At 41.3% G+C, this 19,379-nt stretch overlaps 1 protein-coding gene and 1 long non-coding RNA gene across 4 annotated transcripts in view; one reads left to right on the top strand and one right to left on the bottom strand.

Moving 5' to 3' along the window:
* The window catches only part of LOC137322921 (uncharacterized), a 43,344-nt gene extending 41,680 nt beyond the window's left edge, over positions 1-1,664 (bottom strand). For both annotated transcript variants that reach the window (XR_010963254.1, XR_010963255.1), the window contains exon 1: positions 1,261-1,664. This is a non-coding gene — a long non-coding RNA (uncharacterized lncRNA). The remainder of the gene's footprint in view (positions 1-1,260) is intronic.
* Positions 910-19,379, top strand: part of pdgfd (platelet derived growth factor d) — a 128,523-nt gene continuing 110,053 nt past the window's right edge. Inside the window, exon 1 of one of the 2 annotated variants that reach the window (XM_067986145.1) lies at positions 910-1,713. In XM_067986145.1, the coding sequence (XP_067842246.1) occupies positions 1,602-1,713 (112 nt within the window). In that variant the 5' untranslated portion in view covers positions 910-1,601. The remainder of the gene's footprint in view (positions 1,714-19,379) is intronic. The other variant, XM_067986144.1, reaches the window with a different exon arrangement.

Here is a 19,379-nt window from a genome sequence, read left to right on the forward strand (position 1 = left end):
GTGTGGCCTGCCATCAGCAGTGTTAACCCAGCAGTGTGATTTGCACACTTAGGTTGCATTGATACTATAATGGCCAATCACAGTATCCGCTCAGAGCTGGCAGCACCTTGTTTATACTGTGAATCTCGCTCTCCTGGCCAGGACAGAGCTCTGCATGGCTGTGCTTACACACATGCACACAGCTTCCTTTCCAGACAGTACATTTTAAATGCATTTAAATAGACTCTGAGGAAGTTTATAAAATACCCAGGTCAGCCAGAGCACTTCTTCAACTATGTTTGACACTGCACTGGAATTATTCTCCATACAAAGTCAAACCTTGCTCTGGGGGGGTCTCACATCCAGATTCAGGTCTTGGCCCAACTCTTAAGTTATACTGCAACTTTTTATTGCATCATTGTGAAGTGAAAACTGCTTTGTAGGAATACAAAAGTGCTAGTATAACTCCAGCTGTAGACACATCCAGTATAAGAAATCAATTAAAACAACCCAGAGAAACAAGAGATAACCATCACTTCTAATTTCAGTGTATAGGATAAAGTATACTGCAAAGTAGATATCAAGTCCCTCTCCCACCCCCAAACATGTGAGTGGACTGTATGGTATCCAACAGGGCTCTAAAAGCACTACTACTAAGGCAGCAGAAAAGATTGCAAATAGAAAAAATGTTACAGATAATATTAATTATTTCCAGGTGGTGAATTGTTAAAAGAGTTGTTGATGCAGAGAATTCCCGCTTAATCCAGCAAGGTGTCCCAGGTGTTCATTCTGAGAAAGAAAAAACTGTCTGGGTAAGGATGCTGAGTGTAGGTGACCACGTGGACTGGTTTCAGGGTAGAATTAATATGGTGGTTTGCAACACTGGGCAGCGCACAGCAACTGATCTGTACTAAATGCTTCACGAATTGTTGGTGCAACGTTCGAGCTGCATCCCAAGACTGGCTTCATTATCCTATAAAGTGTAAAGAAAAAACTCTAGCGCGTTGCCAAGTCTGAGTCATATAAGGACTGTGCACTATAGATGACATTCCCAGCGTCAAACAGAAACTGCTACGTGTAGACTTTTTCCTTTTAACGTGAAAGCTTCAGCTGTAGCTTGCAATGCTTTTCCTTTTGTTTACACTGCAAAGTGCTATTTCCTTATGCTTTACCCGGCGTATTTCCTCACCAGGACTGAGGGAGCACACGCGCGATCTGCACCGATCACTGCCTCTGCATTTTTAAACCACACATATTTTAGGGCTGTCAGAAGATACTTACAGGGATTCGGTTTTTATTGCGTTTTGAAAGCTTTGATGATGCGATCCCACTCTTTGAAGATGCGATCTCCCCGGGACACAGTCTTTGGGTGAAATTCGGACTCGGTTTATTCCTGATCGGGGACTCGAAGAATCAACCTGTTACATCTTTGGAGTCTTGGGGTTTATTTTCTGCAGGTCTTAGACTCACAAATCGCTGTCTGTCGCCATATTAATGATGCAGAAAGTTTGTTAAAAGAAAAACTTTAAACTTTACAGAACACTTTGAAGATTTAAAGAATACACGTCGCCTAAGTGGATTTGATATTAATTAAGCAGTGGAGCCTGGTAATAAAAATCCCAATGTTATTGCTATTCATATTGGTTACAGTGTTTGCAGACTTTCGCCTTCATGGCACCAAAGCTCAAGGTGGATCTATTAAAGCTTTGCGATCCTCTGCTATACAGAGAGATGGTAAGTTACAGTTTTATGTTTTTTTAATGTAATATAAGTATTAAAAGTTGTTAGAATGTCATTGCTTTAAGTTAATAAAGTAAGCTGATGGATGCTGGTTAGCGACTCCTGTTGGGCTGAATGTAGTGAAGAAAATACAAAAAAACTACAAAACTTTTTTTTCTATTTCCCCGAAGTATATACAGCAATATTTCAAGATCTTGGCAGAAGATTTAGTTTGTCTCCACGAAATGTTCCAATTCCTTTCCATTTAAAAAAAAAAGTTGTATTTTAATGAGGCGATCGTGTGTTCATGATTTTTGTCATTTTATTTGGATCTTACCCTTTATTACAGGTTAGAGCAAAGACAGCTTTTTTTTTCAGCATACATTTGTGTCTCTTTAAAGGACTTTAACCGATATTTACCATGCAACTCGATATGTACGAGAGTAAGTAACTATTATGTATATATGATCAGAAAAATTAAATCGAAACAATTGGTACAAATAAATGGATTTTTTAAAGATGTAATTGAATGTTCTCACGAGTGTACTTTTTAAAATCAGCTTTACAGAGGATCGGAGACAACGGGTGTCAAGCCAGACTATCTGTAATTTACATATTTTAAACTTTATTACAGTTTTGTAACGTCGGAGGAGCCTGTCTGGACAAAGGAGACATTAACCTTCATGGTTACTAAAATTGTTCCCCCCACTCCCGCCGTGAATTATTGTGGTTTGGATCATGAAGTTTCAGTGGTGAAGCAAACTATAAGAGCGGCCGGGTTGTTATAGCTGAGGGCGGTTTTCTGCGGTGCCTGTTGTGTTAATGCTGACAGATGCGTGTCCATTGTGCAGGGGCTCTGGTTTCAGAGCATGTGGGTACTGCATTCCAGCAGCTGGAAGAATGTGTCAGTTTTATGGAAGGCAGCAGGATCTATTACCCTGAGGGAGGAGCCGTTACTCGGCACTGAGATCTGGAAGGAGCTCAGCATGACCTCATCATCACCATCAGTGCCATTGTACAAACTGCCGTGAGAGGATGTGGCTCCTTAAAGCCCAGGATCTCATTCGCAGATTGATAATTTGTCACCAGGAAACGTAATGGGCCGATGAGCTTCGCCCATCTGCCTTAAAACTGGGAACCTTAGGGGAGGGGGCGCTGCTGCCACCTGACGTCGGCGGTAACGCCAACCGATTATGACGTCAGAGGTAACTCGAACGCATTGAGACGTCAATGGTAACAAACAGATTGTGACGTCAGAGGTAACTCGAACGCATTGAGACGTCAATGGTAACAAACAGATTGTGACGTCAGCATTGCCCGGGTCTGCACTCGCCCCTGATGCTGCCTTCGACTTGGTGCATTCGCCTTGAGGCTTATCCTAAACGCGCTTCTTTTGAAAAAAGCAGCTTGCAGTTCTAGTTTAAAAAAATGTTCACATAAATATGAATTCATGGTGCAGGAAATTTCTTTCATAACCCCACTGACTACAGTATGTGTTGAAAGAGGATGATGGGAAGGGAGATTGGGTAAAGAGAAAATTAGTTGTGCTTCAAAATAAGGAAGGCCTTTCTGCTGCAGAAATTAACTAGACATGAGTTAAACCACTAATGTCTAAAGTAGTCACATATGTATGTAGGCCTTGTGCCAAAATCCTGCTGTATTCCTTTAATTGGCAATCGTCAAATATGGAATGGAAGGGAAGGCTAGACCACATAATCTTCATGGTATCCACGTTATTGCAATATTTTGAGAGTTACAATGAGGAGCTACTTTGATAATTAGACATCTTTGATTTAATTGTCATTATGTTAGTTACAGTACATAACGTTTTTAGTGTCATTATTAAAGCAATTTGTTAATTGCTTCTAAAGTCAAAAATAATTTAATTTATCAAGTCATAAATGTTATAATTAACTAAAAAGGATATTTATTTCAAAATTACCATTTTGAGTTAATTCACAGATGTATTCACCAATTTGAAATTCATTTGCAACTTGTTTATTAAACTACATGTCAATTTAATTCCAAAATTAAAAAACATTCTTTATTAATCTATGAATTAATTAAAAATTGAGTTGTACTTTTCATTTCCTTTGAATAGCATAGCTTAAATTTTACCACTTGCTATCAATTTAACTTTTAATTTAAATCAGTGGCTTGCCTTCATTTAAATTGTGAATTTTTTTGTTACATAATTAGGAGTTACTAGAAAAAAATCATGCTCTAGTTATTTTGGCTTAAAAATGTAATTTCTCAGTTCAGTGAGAGGTGATTAGGTTGCTGATGGCTTCACCATTATTACAAGTTTTGAATTCTGGGTCTCCATATCAATAAATTTCAGAGGCTGGGCATTTTTTTCAATGTAGTGGGAGAAAGCCTTCAGGGAAAAATGGTGGTAAAACGTAACTAAATGTAGATGAAAGGGAAAAGGTCCAGGCAATTATACAGATTGTTTCTTTACTAATTTCCTTCCTCAGCCACACACCTCCTGACACTGGAACTCTATTGCCAAACCATTTACCAATGCTGCTGTTGGGCAGCTGCTAGTAGAAGTATGAGAGCAGCTCATTGAAGACTACACATTACATTTCATTTTCCTTATCACCTTCCCATTACCTCTGCTGGGCACTGCTCCACAGTTGAGATTGGGAACTCAGTAGCTTGAAAGATTGAACCTGTGCTTTCTGACTGCCAAAGCAGCATTGCCTCAAAATTACCAGTCTGGAAAATCAGGAGTGGCTTAAATCAGGTATTTTTTTTTATTCATTCGTTCATGGGATGTGGGTGTCGCTGGCGAGGCCGGCATTTATTGCCCATCCCTAATTGCCCTTGAGAAGGTGGTGGTGAGCCGCCTTCTTGAACCGCTGCAGTCTGTGTGGTGACGGTTCTCCCACAGTGCTGTTAGGAAGGGAGTTCCAGGATTTTGACCCAGCGATGATGAAGGAACGACAATATATTTCCAAGTTGGGATGGTGTGTGACTTGGAGGGGAATGTGCAGGTGCTTTTGTTCCCATGTGCCTGCTGCTCTTGTCCTTCTAGGTGGTAGAGGTCGCGGGTTTGGGAGGTGCTGTCGAAGAAGCCTTGGTGAGTTGCTGCAGTGCATCATGTGGATGGTACACACTGCAGCCACTGTGCGCCGGTGGTGAAGGGAGTGAATGTTTAGGGTGGTGGATGGGGTGCCAATCAAGCAGGCTGCTTTATCTTGGATGGTGTCGAGCTTCTTGAGTGTTGTTGGAGCTGCACTCATCCAAGCAAGTGGAGAGTATTCCATCACACTCCTGACTTGTGCCTTGTAGATGGTGGAAAGGCTTTGGGGAGTCAGGAGGTGAGTCACTTGCCGCAGTATACCCAGCCTCTGACCTGCTCTCGTAGCCACAGTATTTATATGGCTGGTCCAGTTAAGTTTCTGGTCAATGGTGACCCCCAGGATGTTGGGGGATTCGGCAATGGTAATGCCGTTGAATGTCAAGGGGAGGTGGTTAGACTCTCTCTTGTTGGAGATGGTCATTGCCTGGCACTTATCTGGCGCGAATGTTACTTGCCACTTATGAGCCCAAGCCTGGATGTTGTCCAGGTCTTGCTGCATGCGGGCTCAGACTGCTTCATTATTTGAGGGGTTGCGAATGGAACTGAACACTGTGCAATCATCAGTGAACATCCCCATTTCTGACCTTATGATGGAGGGAAGGTCATTGATGAAGCAGCTGAAGATGGTTGGGCCTAGGACACTGCCCTGAGGAACTCCTGCAGCAATGTCCTGGGGCTGAGATGATTGGCCTCCAACAACCACTGCCATCTTCCTTTGTGCTAGGTATGACTCCAGCCACTGGAGAGTTTTCCCCCTGATTCCCATTTTTACTAGGTCTCCTTGGTGCCACACTCACTCAAATGCTGCCTTGATGTCAAGGGCAGTCACTCTCGCCTCACCTCTGGAATTCAACTCTTTTGTCCATGTTTGGACCAAGGCTGTAATGAGGTCTGGAGCCGAGTGTCCTGGCGGAACCCAAACTGAGCATCGGTGAGCAGGTTATTGGTGAGTAAGTGCCGCTTGATAGCACTGTCGACGACACCTTCCATCACTTTGCTGATGATTGAGAGTAGACTGATGGGGCGATAATTGGCCGGATTGGATTTGTCCTGCTTTTTGTGGACAGGACATACCTGGGCAATTTTCCACGTTGTCGGGTAGATATTGACTTCTGATCTGCACTCCCACTGAGCGAGGCTCAACTCCATACTAGAACGGAGTTTTGCAATCTTGAGTCTCATCTGTTAGAGCACAATGCATTGTGCACATTATTAATAAAAGAATCTTGTGCTAAGATTCTGAAAAAGTCTGTATGATTTTTGGCATTTTCACAAAACACCTATCTTTTAGTGAAATCTTAATGCACTTGCTTGCACTGACAGCCATTGCACTCCAGAAAATGCCATTGTATGAATGTCATTGCTTTGATAGATTTTAATGATATGATAAGATGCTATAGAAATGCAAGTATTATCAAGTATACCTTTTATCTCGCCTGTTAAAGGTACATACTCAGGAACAGAAGTAGGCCATTCAGCCACTTCAGCCTGTTCTGCCATTCAATTAGATCATGGCTGATTTGTATCTGTGTCAACTCCATTTACCTACCTTTGATCCTTATCCCTTGATACACTTAACTAATAAAAAATCTATCAATCTCAGTCTTGAAAATTTCAATTGACCCAGCATCCAAAGCCTTTTGGGGAAGAGAATCCCAGATTTCCACTAACAGTTGTGTGAAAAATGCTTCACGATTTCCTGAATAGCCTCACTCTCAGTTTAAGATTGTGCCCCCTTGTTCTGGATTCCCCCACCAGAGGCAATAGCTTCTCTGTATCCTATTGAATCAATTTATCATTTGAAACACCTCAATTAGATCAGTCTTCTAAATGAAAAGGAATACAAGCCAAGTTTATGCAACCTGTCCTCATAATTTAACCCTTTAAGCCTTGGTACCATTCTGGTGAATCTGCGCTGCACCCCCTCCAAGGTTGCATCCTTCCTGAGGTGCAGTCCCCAAAACTGAACGCAGCTCTCCAGATGGGGTCTGACCAAGGCTCTGTACAACTGAAGCATCACTTCCTCACTTTTATATTCCAGCCCCCTTGAGGTAAAGAGCAACATTGTAATAGGCTGATTACTTTTGCACCTGTGCACTAGCTTTTAGTGAATTGTGTACCTGGACACCCAAATCCCTTTGGTCCTCCACAGTTTCTAGTCTCTCACCATTAAGAAAATATTCCGATTTGGCTTTCTTGGATCCAAAGTGGATGACTTCACACTTCCCCACATTGAACACGAACTGCCACAGTTTTGTCCACTCACTTAATTAATCTATGTCCCTTTATAACTTCCTGCTCCCATCTACTTATGATATCTCCTAAGTCAATGTCATATGCAAATTTGGATATGCAACTCTCCATTTCTTCATCCAAGTTATTGATACAGATGGTGAAAAACTGATGCCCCAGTACAGATCCCAGGGGAACACCACTTGTCACATCCCAGCAATCAGGGTACATTCCCTTCATCCCTACTCTCTTACTTACCTCCCAACCAATCACCCATACACTTGTGTGTGAGAAATTGTACCTTCAATGTATCAGGAATGTGTCTGGGAATTTCTCTATCTCACAGCAAGGAACATTTTTTAAAATGAGCAAAGAAAAAATTGGATTATAATCCTGTATTTCTACTGATTTGAATCCCTACCTGTGCATGACACTACATTGCATTTGGGAACCCTGAATAGTTACAACTGAAAATCAGTGAATGTTCTTGCTATGTATGTTCATTTGTAGATCAGATAAGAACATAAGAAAATAAGAAATGGGAGCAGGAGTAGGCCATACGGCCCCTTGAGCCTGGTCTGCCATTCAATCAGATCATGGCTGATCTTCGACCTCAACTCCACTTTCCCGCCCGATCCCCATATCCCTTGATTCCCCTAGAGTCCAAAAATTTATCTATCTCAGCCTTGTATATACTCAACGACTCAGCATCCACATCCCTCTGGGGTAGAGAATTCCAAAGATTCACAACCCTCTGAGTGAAGAAATGCCTCCTCATCTCAGTCTTAAATGGCTGATCCCTTATCCTGCGACTATGCCCTCTAGTTCTAGACTCTCCAGCCAGGGGAAACAACCTCTTGGCCTCTACCCTGTCAAGCCTCCTCAGAATCTTATATGTTTCAATACGATCACTTCTCATTCTTCTAAACTCCAGAGAGTATAGGCCCATTCTACTCAACCTCTCTTCATAGGACAACCCTCTCATCCCAGGAATTAAACTAGTGAACTTTCATTACACCACCTCGAAGGCAAGTATATCCTTCCTTAGATAAGGAGACCAAAACTGAATGCAGTACTCCAGGTGTGGTCTCACCAAAGCCCTGTACAATTTTAGTAAGACTTCCTTACTCTTGTACTCCAACGCCCTTGCAATAAAGGCCAACATGCCATTTGTCTTCCGAATTGCTTGCTGTACTGCATGCTAACTTCTTGAGTTTCTTGTACCAGGACACCCAAGTCACTCTGGACACCATTTAAAAAATATTCTGTTTTTTTATTCTTCCTACCAAAGTAAATAACCTCACATTTCCCCACATTATACTCCATCTGCCACCTTTTTGCCCACTCACTTAACCTGTTTATATCCCTTTGCAGACTCTTTGTGTCCTCCTCATAGCTTACTCTCCCACCTGATAATTTAGTAAGAAGTCTTTAGCTTTTTGAATTACACTGGAGTAATTCATATAGATCATAGTATCATAGTAGGTACAGCTCAGGTGGAGGCCATTCAGTCCATCGTGCTGTGCCGGCTCTTTGAAAGAGCTATCCAGTTAGTCCCATTCCCCTGCACTTTCCCTATAGCCCTGTACATTTTTTCCCTTCAAGTATTTATCCTATTCCCTATTGAAAGTTACTATTGAATCTGCTTCCACCACCCTTTCAGGCAGTGCATTCTAGATCATTACAACTCGCTGCATAAACAAAGGTTTCCTCATGTTGCCTCCGGCTCGTTTGCCGATCGGTTTAAATCTGTGTCCTTTGGTTACTGACCCTTCTCCACTGGAAACAGTTTCTCCTTATTTAGTGACTCAAAATCGTTCATGATTTTGAACATCTCTATCAAATCTCCCCTTAACCTTCTCTGATCTAAGGAGAACAACCCCAGCTTCTCCAGTCTCTCCACATAACTGAAGTCCATCATCCCTGGTACAATTCTAGTAAATCTCTTCTGCACCATCTCTAAGGCCTTGACATTCTTCCTAAAGTGTAGTGTCCAGAATTGAACACAATACTCCAGCTGAGGCCTAACCAGTGTTTTATAAAGATTTAGCATAACTTCCTTGCTTTTGTACTCTATGCCTCTATTAATAAAGCCCAGGATCCCATATGCTTTTTTAACAGACTTCTCAACTTGTCCTGCCACCTTCAAAGATTTGTGTACATACACCCCCACGGTCTCTCCATTCCTGCACCCCCTTTAAAATTGTACCATTTAGTTTATATTGCTTCTCCTCATTCTTCCTACCAAAATGCATCACTTCACATTTCTCTGCATTAAATTTCATCTGCCATGCGTCTACCCATTTCACCAGTCCGTCTGTGTCCACCTGAAGTCTGTTACTATCCTTCACATTGTTTACTACATTTTCGAGTTTTGTGTCATTCGAAATTATACCCTCTATACCCAAGTCCAGATCGTTAACATATATCAAAAAGAGCAGTTGTCCTAATACTGACCCCTGGGGAACACCACTGTATTCTTCCCTCCAGGCTGAAAAACAACCATTCACCACTACATTCTGCCTTCTGTCCCCTAGCCAATTTTGTATCCATGCTGCCACTGACCCTTTATTCCCATGGGCTTTAATTTTGCTGACAAGCCTATTATGTGGTACTTTATCAAGTGCCTTTTGAATGTCCATATACACAACATCAACTGCACTACCCTCATCAACGCTTTCCGTTAGTTCATCCAAAAACTCAATCAAGTTACTCAAACACGATTTTCCCTTAACAAACCCATGCTGACATTCGCTTATTAGCATACTTTTCCATGCAGGTCTTTTTTAAAATCTAGTAGTATTTTGATGCACAACATCTCATTTTTCCAGTCATCAGAAAGTATAACAGCCAGTGGCAGTCGCCAAAGTTCTTCACGAAGCCCTGCATCACTTTTATTTTTACAGGATAAAGATTGGCACTCCTAGCTATAGAACCATTCAGCATACAATTCGTGTGGTACTACTGGACCAGATAAAGTGATGCTCAAGGGCCACCCTATCGTCACTGCAAAGCAATTTCCAGTGTATAACACCAGTGTGGCGTCAAACCTGATTTGAAACGTGCTCAGACCTATTGGGCACTTTATAAACTTAAGCAGAGTATTTTTATTGTGGTAGAGAATAGAAGTTTCCACACAGGATCTTCAAAAATTAATAATTTAATTTCCAAGGGTCAGAGATCTGTAAGTATCTCTGATAAGTATCCATCCTTGTAACTCTCTCATGGCAGTTGGAGCTTGATTCGCAGTCTGTAGCACAACTTTGGTGTTGATGGCTGTGCTTTCTGCTCAGCACCTACTGGTTTCTAATTGGAGCATGAGAACCATTTGTTACAGAATAAAGTAAATATATTGAGCATGGAAAACATCCAATGTCATTCTATTGATGCACTCATTGCAGTGGAAACTTTGAAACCTGACACCTCAAATGTTAATTTTAATAACACGCCTCATAAATTACTTTATTGCTGATTCCTCTGATGCCATATAGCACGGAGCATTCCCTTGACCCCTGTACGTATGATCGTGCTCCAACATAAATCAATTATTTAATTTGCAAGCCAGATAAACACTCCCTGGAATACTACAATCAGCTGTGATGGCTTTACTATAAATCCTTAAATTTCTGTAAGCCTGTGATGTGACATTATTATAAAGTATTGTATCAAAGTTTCAGTACTGAATTGTAGTACTTTCAATGTATGGACAATACATTTGAAATTCTAATCTAAAATAGTAAACCATAAATAGATTTTCTCCATGAGAAATATGTACATGTATGATTAGAAAAAACATAATACAGAAGTCCATTAATGATAAATGGTTCCATCTTGCTTTTGGATGTCCATGACTAGTCATGTATAATATATTTTGTACATACACACACACATACATATATATATATATATATGTGTGAGTGTGTATGCATGGTTCAATTCAATGATATACAGCTCACACTGAGGAGGATAAAGGCACTGCTGTGGTGACTGGCGTTATTGATTAAAAATGTCACTTAGGGAGTCAGTCCTTCCATTTGGGGTAAATGCTAGCCAAAGGGTGGAAGTGTTCCTTTAATTGGGACATATGTTCAGAGATTACCTTGACCAACAGCAGAGATACCCAATTACTAACTTGCTAAACAGCTGATTTTCACCAGAGTGGAGGATCCTTTACCTCGACTAAAAAAGAGTTGAGCTGATGTGACTCAGAGCTACTTGAAGCTGAGTAAGCCAGCTGGCGATTATTTCCTGCACCGCTTTGGAGGTAGTTGGTGGAAGATTCTACTGAACATCTGGTAGCTTCTGCTCTCCCAAAGCAAGCGGCAGAGAGTACAGCTGATATCACTCCAGCACCACTGTGCAGAATGTTTGCATTTGCCCCGTAATCTCTTGTCCATTACCATTGCACATCGTGCTCCTGTACTGTCTGCTAAAACTTATATTGCTGTCCCATGCTAGATAGATTAATGACTTTCAGAGTCTTAACAATTCAGTCTTAGGGGAAATAAAGAACCCCTTCTGACAGGAAAAATAAATTTAAGTTGTATGGTTACTAATAAGTTGCCCTGTTGTCCTTTGTAATGCTGGCCTGATGGAGGTTTGAACAATTGTGGCAGATGTTATTTTCCTTTGCAATTGATGGAGCTATTTCTCTCAGGCTAAGTGATTTAGTAGTTGCAAAAAAAGTCCTTCATTCAAAAAAATCTCAATTGGGTAGTTATAGTTATCTCTGTTGTATTTTGTTATTCTTTTAAAGATTTTTTTTCATTATCAATAAAATAAATAGGCTGAGGTTTTTCTAATGTATTCACATTACATTATTAACTGACAAAATGCTGGAATTATGACTTTTTACCTTTTGAATAAAATAGTGTATTCACTAATTTGCAAGTTTCAGTCAACATTTTATCTATAATATATTGAAAACCTTACATCTGAATGCACTTCCTATGTAGAGAACCTTAATTCCTTTTGTCATGTTTATGCCACATTTTTCTGTCACCTTTCTTCTATTATAAAGACAATATAAACTAAATGGGTATTTATGCACAAATCTTTGAAGGTGGCAAGACAGGTTGAGAAAGTGGTTAAAAAAGCATACGGGATCCTGGGCTTTATAAATAGAGGCATAGATTACAAAAGCAAGGAAGTTACGTTAAACCTTTCCAGAACACTGGTTCGGCCACTGCTGGAATATTGTGCCCAATTCTGGGCACCGCACTTTAGGATGGATGTGAAAGCCTTAGAGAGGGTGCAGAAGAGATTTACTAGAATGGTTTCAGGGATGAGCGACTTCAGTTACGCGGATAGACTGAAGAAGCTGGGGTTGTTCTCCTTAGAGCAGAGAAGGTTAAGAGGAGATTTGATAGAAATGTTCAAAATCATGAAGAATTTAGATAAAATAAATAAAGAGAAACTGTTCCCATTGGCGGAATGGTCGAGAACCAGAGGACACAGATTTAAGGTGATTGGCAAAAGAACCAAAGGCGACATGGGGAAAACTTTTTTACGCAGCGAGTAGTTATGATCTGGAATGCGCTGCCTGAAAGGGTGGTGGAAGCAGATTCGATTGTGGCTTTCAAAAAGGAATTGGATAAATACTCGAAGGGAAAAAATTTGCAGGGCTACGGGGAAAGTGCAGGGAATGGGACTAACTGGATTGCTCTTACAAAGAGCCGGCAAGGGCTTGATGGGCCAAATGGCCTCCTTCTGTGCTGTAACCAATCTATGATTCTATAAATTCCTAAATCCACATTTATAATGGGAATTGCCTACATAAACTTGTCATACTCCTAATCACATCCTCTCACCAGTGTGGCACTATATAGCCTCATTTTCACTTTCCAATCCTCAGGCAGCACTACAGAGAAACTCCAATGTTCCAATGAACTCTACTTCTCTGCTAACCAAATTGCTGTAAATTTTGCTTTTTAATTAGAAACAATATAAAATGAAAGTATATAAAAATAAGGACATATTGGGTGACTTTAAAATGGGGACTGAATTATGTCGACGTACCCTGGTCCAGTTCCTTTTCACTTTCTAACCTCGCTTAGCCTGAAGACTACAGGGGTAGATTTTCACCTTTCTGCCTGGGCGTAAAACTGGCTTTGCAAATTGGCCGTGCATTATAAAAGTTTCAATTCCATTGACTCCAATGGGTGGTTCATGCAATGAGCAGCTGATCTGCAACATCAGTTTTATGTTCAGACTGCAAATTGAAAATCTACCTCCTCTATGTACAATGCCACGGGAGATCGACCAGTAATATCATAAAAACTCTCGGTTCAGGCTGTCTGTTAACAGATTCTTTGTTATTGATGCGATTGTGGGCAATGCTCCCTTAAACAGGGAGCAGTGGCAAGAGGGGCTGACAAGAAAATGGGCCGGGAGCCCAGGTCCTGCCTCTCCAGCAGCATTTGCATGTGATGGGGGCAAGGCAGGGCCAGCAGTGGACCTGGTGGGTATATTTGGGGAGATAACTTAAAGTTGAGGCAGCAAAGCAGCGGCCAGCCTTTCCACCTGAATTTACCCGCTGTTACCGTCACTATCCTACCGAATTTGAAGTGGGATAGTTCGATTGAGTTACATTGGGGGTGATTTTAAACCCCAAGAATGGGTGGGTTGGGGGCGGGTGGGAGTTGAAAATAGTTGTTTTTTGGGTCGCAACTGCAACCCGGCTTTATTTCCGGGTTTAACGTCGGCACGTAAAAGTACAGGCTTCCCACTGGGAATGCAAAGTCCGAAAATTTTGAGATTGTGACCCAAAAAAACAACTATTTTTACACCCACCCGCCCCCAACCCACCCGTTCTTGGGGTTTAAAATCACCCCCATTGAGTCTACAGGTCAGAAACAGGCCATTCAGCCCAACTGGTCTATGCCGGCGTTTATGCTTCACACGAGCCTCCTCTCTACTTCATCTACTCCTATCAGCATACCCTTCTATTCCTTTCTCCATCATGTGCTTATCTAGCTTCCCCTTAAATGCATCTATGCTATTTGCCTCAACTACTCCTTGTGGTAGTGTGTTCCTCATTCTTACCACTCTTTGGGTTAAGAAGTTTCTCCTGAATTCCCGATTGGATTTATTAGTGACTATCTTATATTGATGACCTCTAGTTTTAGACTCCCCCACACATGGTAACATTTTCTCTACGTCTACCCTATCAAACCCTTTATTATCTTAAAGACCTCGATCAGGTCATCCCTCAGCCTTCTCTTTTCTAGAGAAAAGAGCCCCAGCTTGTTTAGCCTTTCCTGATAAGTATAACCTCTCAGTTCTGGTATCATCCTTTTGAACCTTTTTTGCACCTTCTCCAGTGCCTCTATATTCTTTTTATAATATGGAGACCAGACAGTACTCCAAGTGTGTCTAACCAAGGTTCTATACAATTTTAACATAATTTCTTCTCCTTTTCAATTCTATCCTTCTAGAAATAAACCCCAGTGCTTGGTATGCCTTTTTTATGGCTTTATTAACCTGCGTTGCTACTTTTAGTCATTTGTGTATCTGTATCCTGAGACACCTTTGTTCTTCTATCCCGTTTAGACTCTTATTATCCAAGCAGTATGTGGCCTTTTTGTTCTTCCTACCAAAATGCACCACCTCACACTGATCTATATTGAAATTCATTTTCCAATTACACACCCATTCTGCAAGTTTATTAATGTCTTCTTGCATTTTAACGCATTCTCCTTTGTATTAACTACACCTCCCCAATTTCGTGTCGTCCACAAATTTTGGAATTGTACTTCTGATTCCCGAGTCCAAATCATTAATCTAAATTGTGAACAGCAGTGGTCCCAACACCGATTCCCGAGGAACACCACTTGTGGAAAGTTGAGAAAATTCGAGCCCCTGATATACAGGGATACAACTGTGACAGTTCGTGATAGCTTCCATGCAGACAACACCCTCTTACTTGCCATAATTCCAAGGCACGTTTAAGAAAATCTAAATATTGCTATTACACTCTTTTATTCCAGCATGCTGCAGCAAAAGCTGTTTTGTCTGTTAATTTTTCAGAACAAGTGCCTACCTGGAAAATCTGACTCACACACCCAGTGCTGGAGGGCACAGGATTTTAGAAGCCTGTGGGTTAGTATCCCATAGGATATTTTAATTGCGGTAAAAGGAAAGCTGTGAAATTTGGCAATGAACAACAGATTGTCCAGCAACTAAAAGAGAAAAATAGGTTAATATTTTGGATTAATGGTTCATCTGAGTTATTTTAATTCCACTTTAATAGTTTAAGCAAACTTTACTGAAGCTTTCACCTCTTTGCTTTGATTATCCCTGGTCTATTACGGCAAAGATAACAATGTGGTCAAATTGATTCAAAGTTAGATGAATGAGTTGGCTCAGTATATAATTAGTCAGACTATTGACAGGATGCAGCTTCAGTGACTTGGAGGAAAAGCAGTTAAAGGGCATTTTGGTTCTTTCACCTGCTTGGATTATAAGAAAAGAGGTGGAAAAAGAAACAGTGAACACAAGAAATATTCAGGCTTAGTAATTGACTCCATTCACACACCTGATATCCATATTTCTGTTTTGCTCTTGTTTGATGAAATTACATAGAAAAAAAAAGAAGGAACAGGCTTACATTAATTTAGTGCCTTTCAAGTGTCCTCAGGACATCCTGCAATGCGTCACAACCAATTGATTACTTTTGAAGTGTAATTATTGTTATTCTGTCAGCAAATACATATGTGCATTATAAGCAAAAGTAAATATGGCTGCGGTCCTAATGCTGCTGGTTATAAAGGGTTTATTAAACTGTTTCTGTCTGATTCTTTTGGTATGTTTGAACAGCTTTTGCTTCTCTTTCCACCTCTCTCTCCCACTCAAAGGATCTTGTGAATCTCAACTTTCCTAACAGGAGCCCAAGTGAGAATCTTAACTGAAAGACTCACTAAACCCATTGGCACAGGACGGAAACATTTTTGACCTCAAAAATTTCCAAAGGAATATTTAAACAGAATTGAAATTTCCTACTACTGCTTCAAACATGAGATTTCTTTTAAAGCTCTCCCTCCTCCTTCGAACCTTCTGGAGCAAAACCTCTAACTCCATTGGGTGATTTTAAACCCCAAGAAGGGTCGGATTGGGAGCGGGTGGGAGTTGAAAATAGTTGTTTTTTTGGGTCGCAACTGCAAAGTTTTCAGAGTTTGCATTCCCAGTGGGAAGCCTGTACTTTTACGCGCCGACATTAAACCCGGAAATAAAGCCGAGTTGCAGTCGCGACCCAAAAAACAACTATTTTCAACCCCCACCCGCCCCCGACCCACCCGTTCTTGGGATTAAAATCACCCCCCATATGTCCAAAGTTTGTACAATAATGTCCTCCTTTTCCCTGGCAGACATTTTCACTATCTTACTCCTGCTCCTATTCAGATTTCTGGTTAAAGCCACTGCAGAGATTTAAATCCTGCAGCAGCACAAGAATTCACCCCCTCCCCCACCATTCCAGTCTAACACTTGGTGGATCTTCAGCAGGTGTCCATCCCTTTTTATTTAAATGAGTTGACCCCAGAAATTAGGTCAGGGTCAACAGTGGACATATGGACATGGGTGGACAGATACTTCCACCGGCACAAGAGAACTTCAAATGTTTAAATAATCATGCACATTTCACTAAGATCAAACTAGTGGCAATAGCTGGCAAGTATTCTCTACAAATGCTAATTCCCTCAAGAAATATTTGCTTTGTCTACATCAGTCAATGAAGCTGTATGAAATGTCACTACCTTGAACACATGCCGTATAAATACAATCAGTATCACCTTCATTATAGTTCTAGCTGGTGTTCAAAAACATATTGAAAAATAAACCATGACAACACCATGAATCAGGAAATTAGAAACACAAACAACCTACTGTTGCAAAATGGATCACTTACCCTCACCACGTTGCATTGACATCAGACACGTGCCTACTTTGGCAGAGCTCCGATTCCTTTTGAGGTTACAGATTGTTGCCATGTGTTGGAAGCGCCTGCCAAACCACTGCAGGATGTGCTTCAGCAAATTCAGATACGCAAGTTATGTTCCACAGTATCCAGCTTGCAGCATATCAAATAACCATTCCATGGGTGGAGCATTATAGATTGTTGAATACATGTGCTCGTGTTGATGAGAAAATCAGTTGCATCCAATTGTTGATGAACTGTCTCAGCAAGACATACAGATCTCACAAGCTGCTCTTCAGTAGTTTGCGCCTGAACACTGCAGCAAACTATTAGACTATTGTTAAACTGCAACTATCAGTTTGAGATTGATACGTGCTTCAGAGCAATATGAGCCAGCAGTAGAGTTGGTTTCGTGATGCTGTAAAATTAAGGTATAGCAAATTACTGTATATGGATAATTAACACATGTAGAATGTATGATTAACTGGCACCTGAATGTCAGTGAAATTTTTCACTTAAACGAAGAGACGACTGAAAAATGTGAAGGCAATGCCGTGGACCATCTGGGAACATTTGAAACTTCCAAATTTAAATTTAAAAGTTCCCTTCACACTGAGTCACATTGCAGCAAGTATGAAGCCCAAAACAGTATGAAACTACCCCCTTGAGACTACTCTTCTAAATTCTGCACAAAGAATGCACAGTCAGCTTTGTAACTAGCTGCTCCCAATTTCAGTTATTACCACTGATTAAAAAAATAAAGACAGTAAATGTGATCTGGGGTAGTAATTCTGCTACTATGTCCTTGGGTGCTCTATTCCAGACACATTTACAAAGAACAATAATAATTTACATTTATATAATGCCTTTTATATAGAATTCCCCCGCTCTTCTTCAAATAGTGCCATGGGATCTTTTACATCCACCTGAGAGGGCAAATAGGGCATCAGTTTAATGTCTCATCTGATTGTGCAGCACTCCTTCAGTACTGCACTGAAGTATACTGTGGTTCAGCCTAGATTATGAGATCAGGTTTCTGGAGTGCGGCGTGAACCAACAACCTTCTGACTCAGAGGCGAGAGTGCTACCACTGATCCATAGCTGACACCATAAGCTGAAGTTTATGGAGGGTGGATTATGGAAGGCCAGCCAGGGGACCATTGGAATAGTCGAGGTTGGAGGTGATAAAGGCATAGATGAGGGTTTCAGCAGCAGATGGGCTGAGATAGCGGCAGAGGCTGGCGATGTTATGGAGGTGGGAGTAGATGATGTTTGTGATGGAAAGGATATGAGGTTGGAATCTCTGCTTGAGATCGAATGGCATGCCTAGGTTGCAAACTTTCTGTTTCAACCTGAAAGTGGCGGAGAGGGGGATGGAATCAGTGGCAAATGTACAGAGTTTGTGACGGACCAACGTTAAAGTCTTCGGTCTTACCAATGTTTAACTGGAGAATAAGACTGGTTGTCGAACAAGCAACTTGATAATAGAGAGGCAGTGAAGGAATCAATAGAAATGGTGGAGAGGTAGAGCTGGGTGTCATTAGCATACATAGGAACATAGGAACAGGAGTAGGCCATTCAGCCCCTCGTGCCTGCTCCGCCATTTGATAAGATCATGGCTGATCTGTGATCTAACTCCATATACCTGCCTTTGGCCCATATCCCTTAATACCTTTGGTTGCCATAAAGCTATCTATCTCAGATTTAAATTTAGCAATTGAGCTAGTATCAATTGCCGTTTGCAGAAGAGAGTTCCAAACTTCTACCACCCTTTGTGTGTAGAAATGTTTTCTAATCTCACTCCTGAAAGGTCTGGCTCTAATTTTTAGACTGTGCCCCCTACTCCTAGAATCCCCAACAAGCGGAAATAGTTTCTCTCTATTCACCCTATCTGTTCCCCTTAATATCTTATAAACTTCGATCAGATCACCCCTTAACCTTCGAAACTCCAGAGAATACAACCCCAATTTGTGTAATCTCGCCTCGTAACTTAACCCTTGAAGTCCGGGCATCATTCTAGTAAACCTACGCTGCACTCCCTCCAAAGCCAATATGTCCTTCCGAAGGTGCGGTGCCCAGAACTGCTCACAGTACTCCAGGTGCGGTCTGACCAAGGTTTTGTATAGCTGCAGCATAACTTCTGCCCCCTTGTACTCTAGTTCTCTAGATATAAAGGCCAGCATTCCATTAGCCTTATTGATTACACATGAAAGCTGACTCCATGTCTAGGGATGATGTTATCAAGGGGCAACAGGTGATTGAGGAAGAGGAGGGGGTGAATGATAGCTTCTTGGGGAATTTGGAGGTAACAGTGCAGGGGCAGGAAGAGAATCATTGCTGGAGATGCTTCAGCTACAGTCGAATAGGTAAGAGTGGAACCAGGCGAGGGTAGTCCCACTAAACTGAACAGCAGAGGAGAGGTGTTGGACGAAGATGGTGTGGTCAACT

The sequence above is a fragment of the Heptranchias perlo genome, chromosome 6 (assembly GCF_035084215.1).
Source record: "Heptranchias perlo isolate sHepPer1 chromosome 6, sHepPer1.hap1, whole genome shotgun sequence".
NCBI lineage: Eukaryota > Metazoa > Chordata > Chondrichthyes > Hexanchiformes > Hexanchidae > Heptranchias > Heptranchias perlo.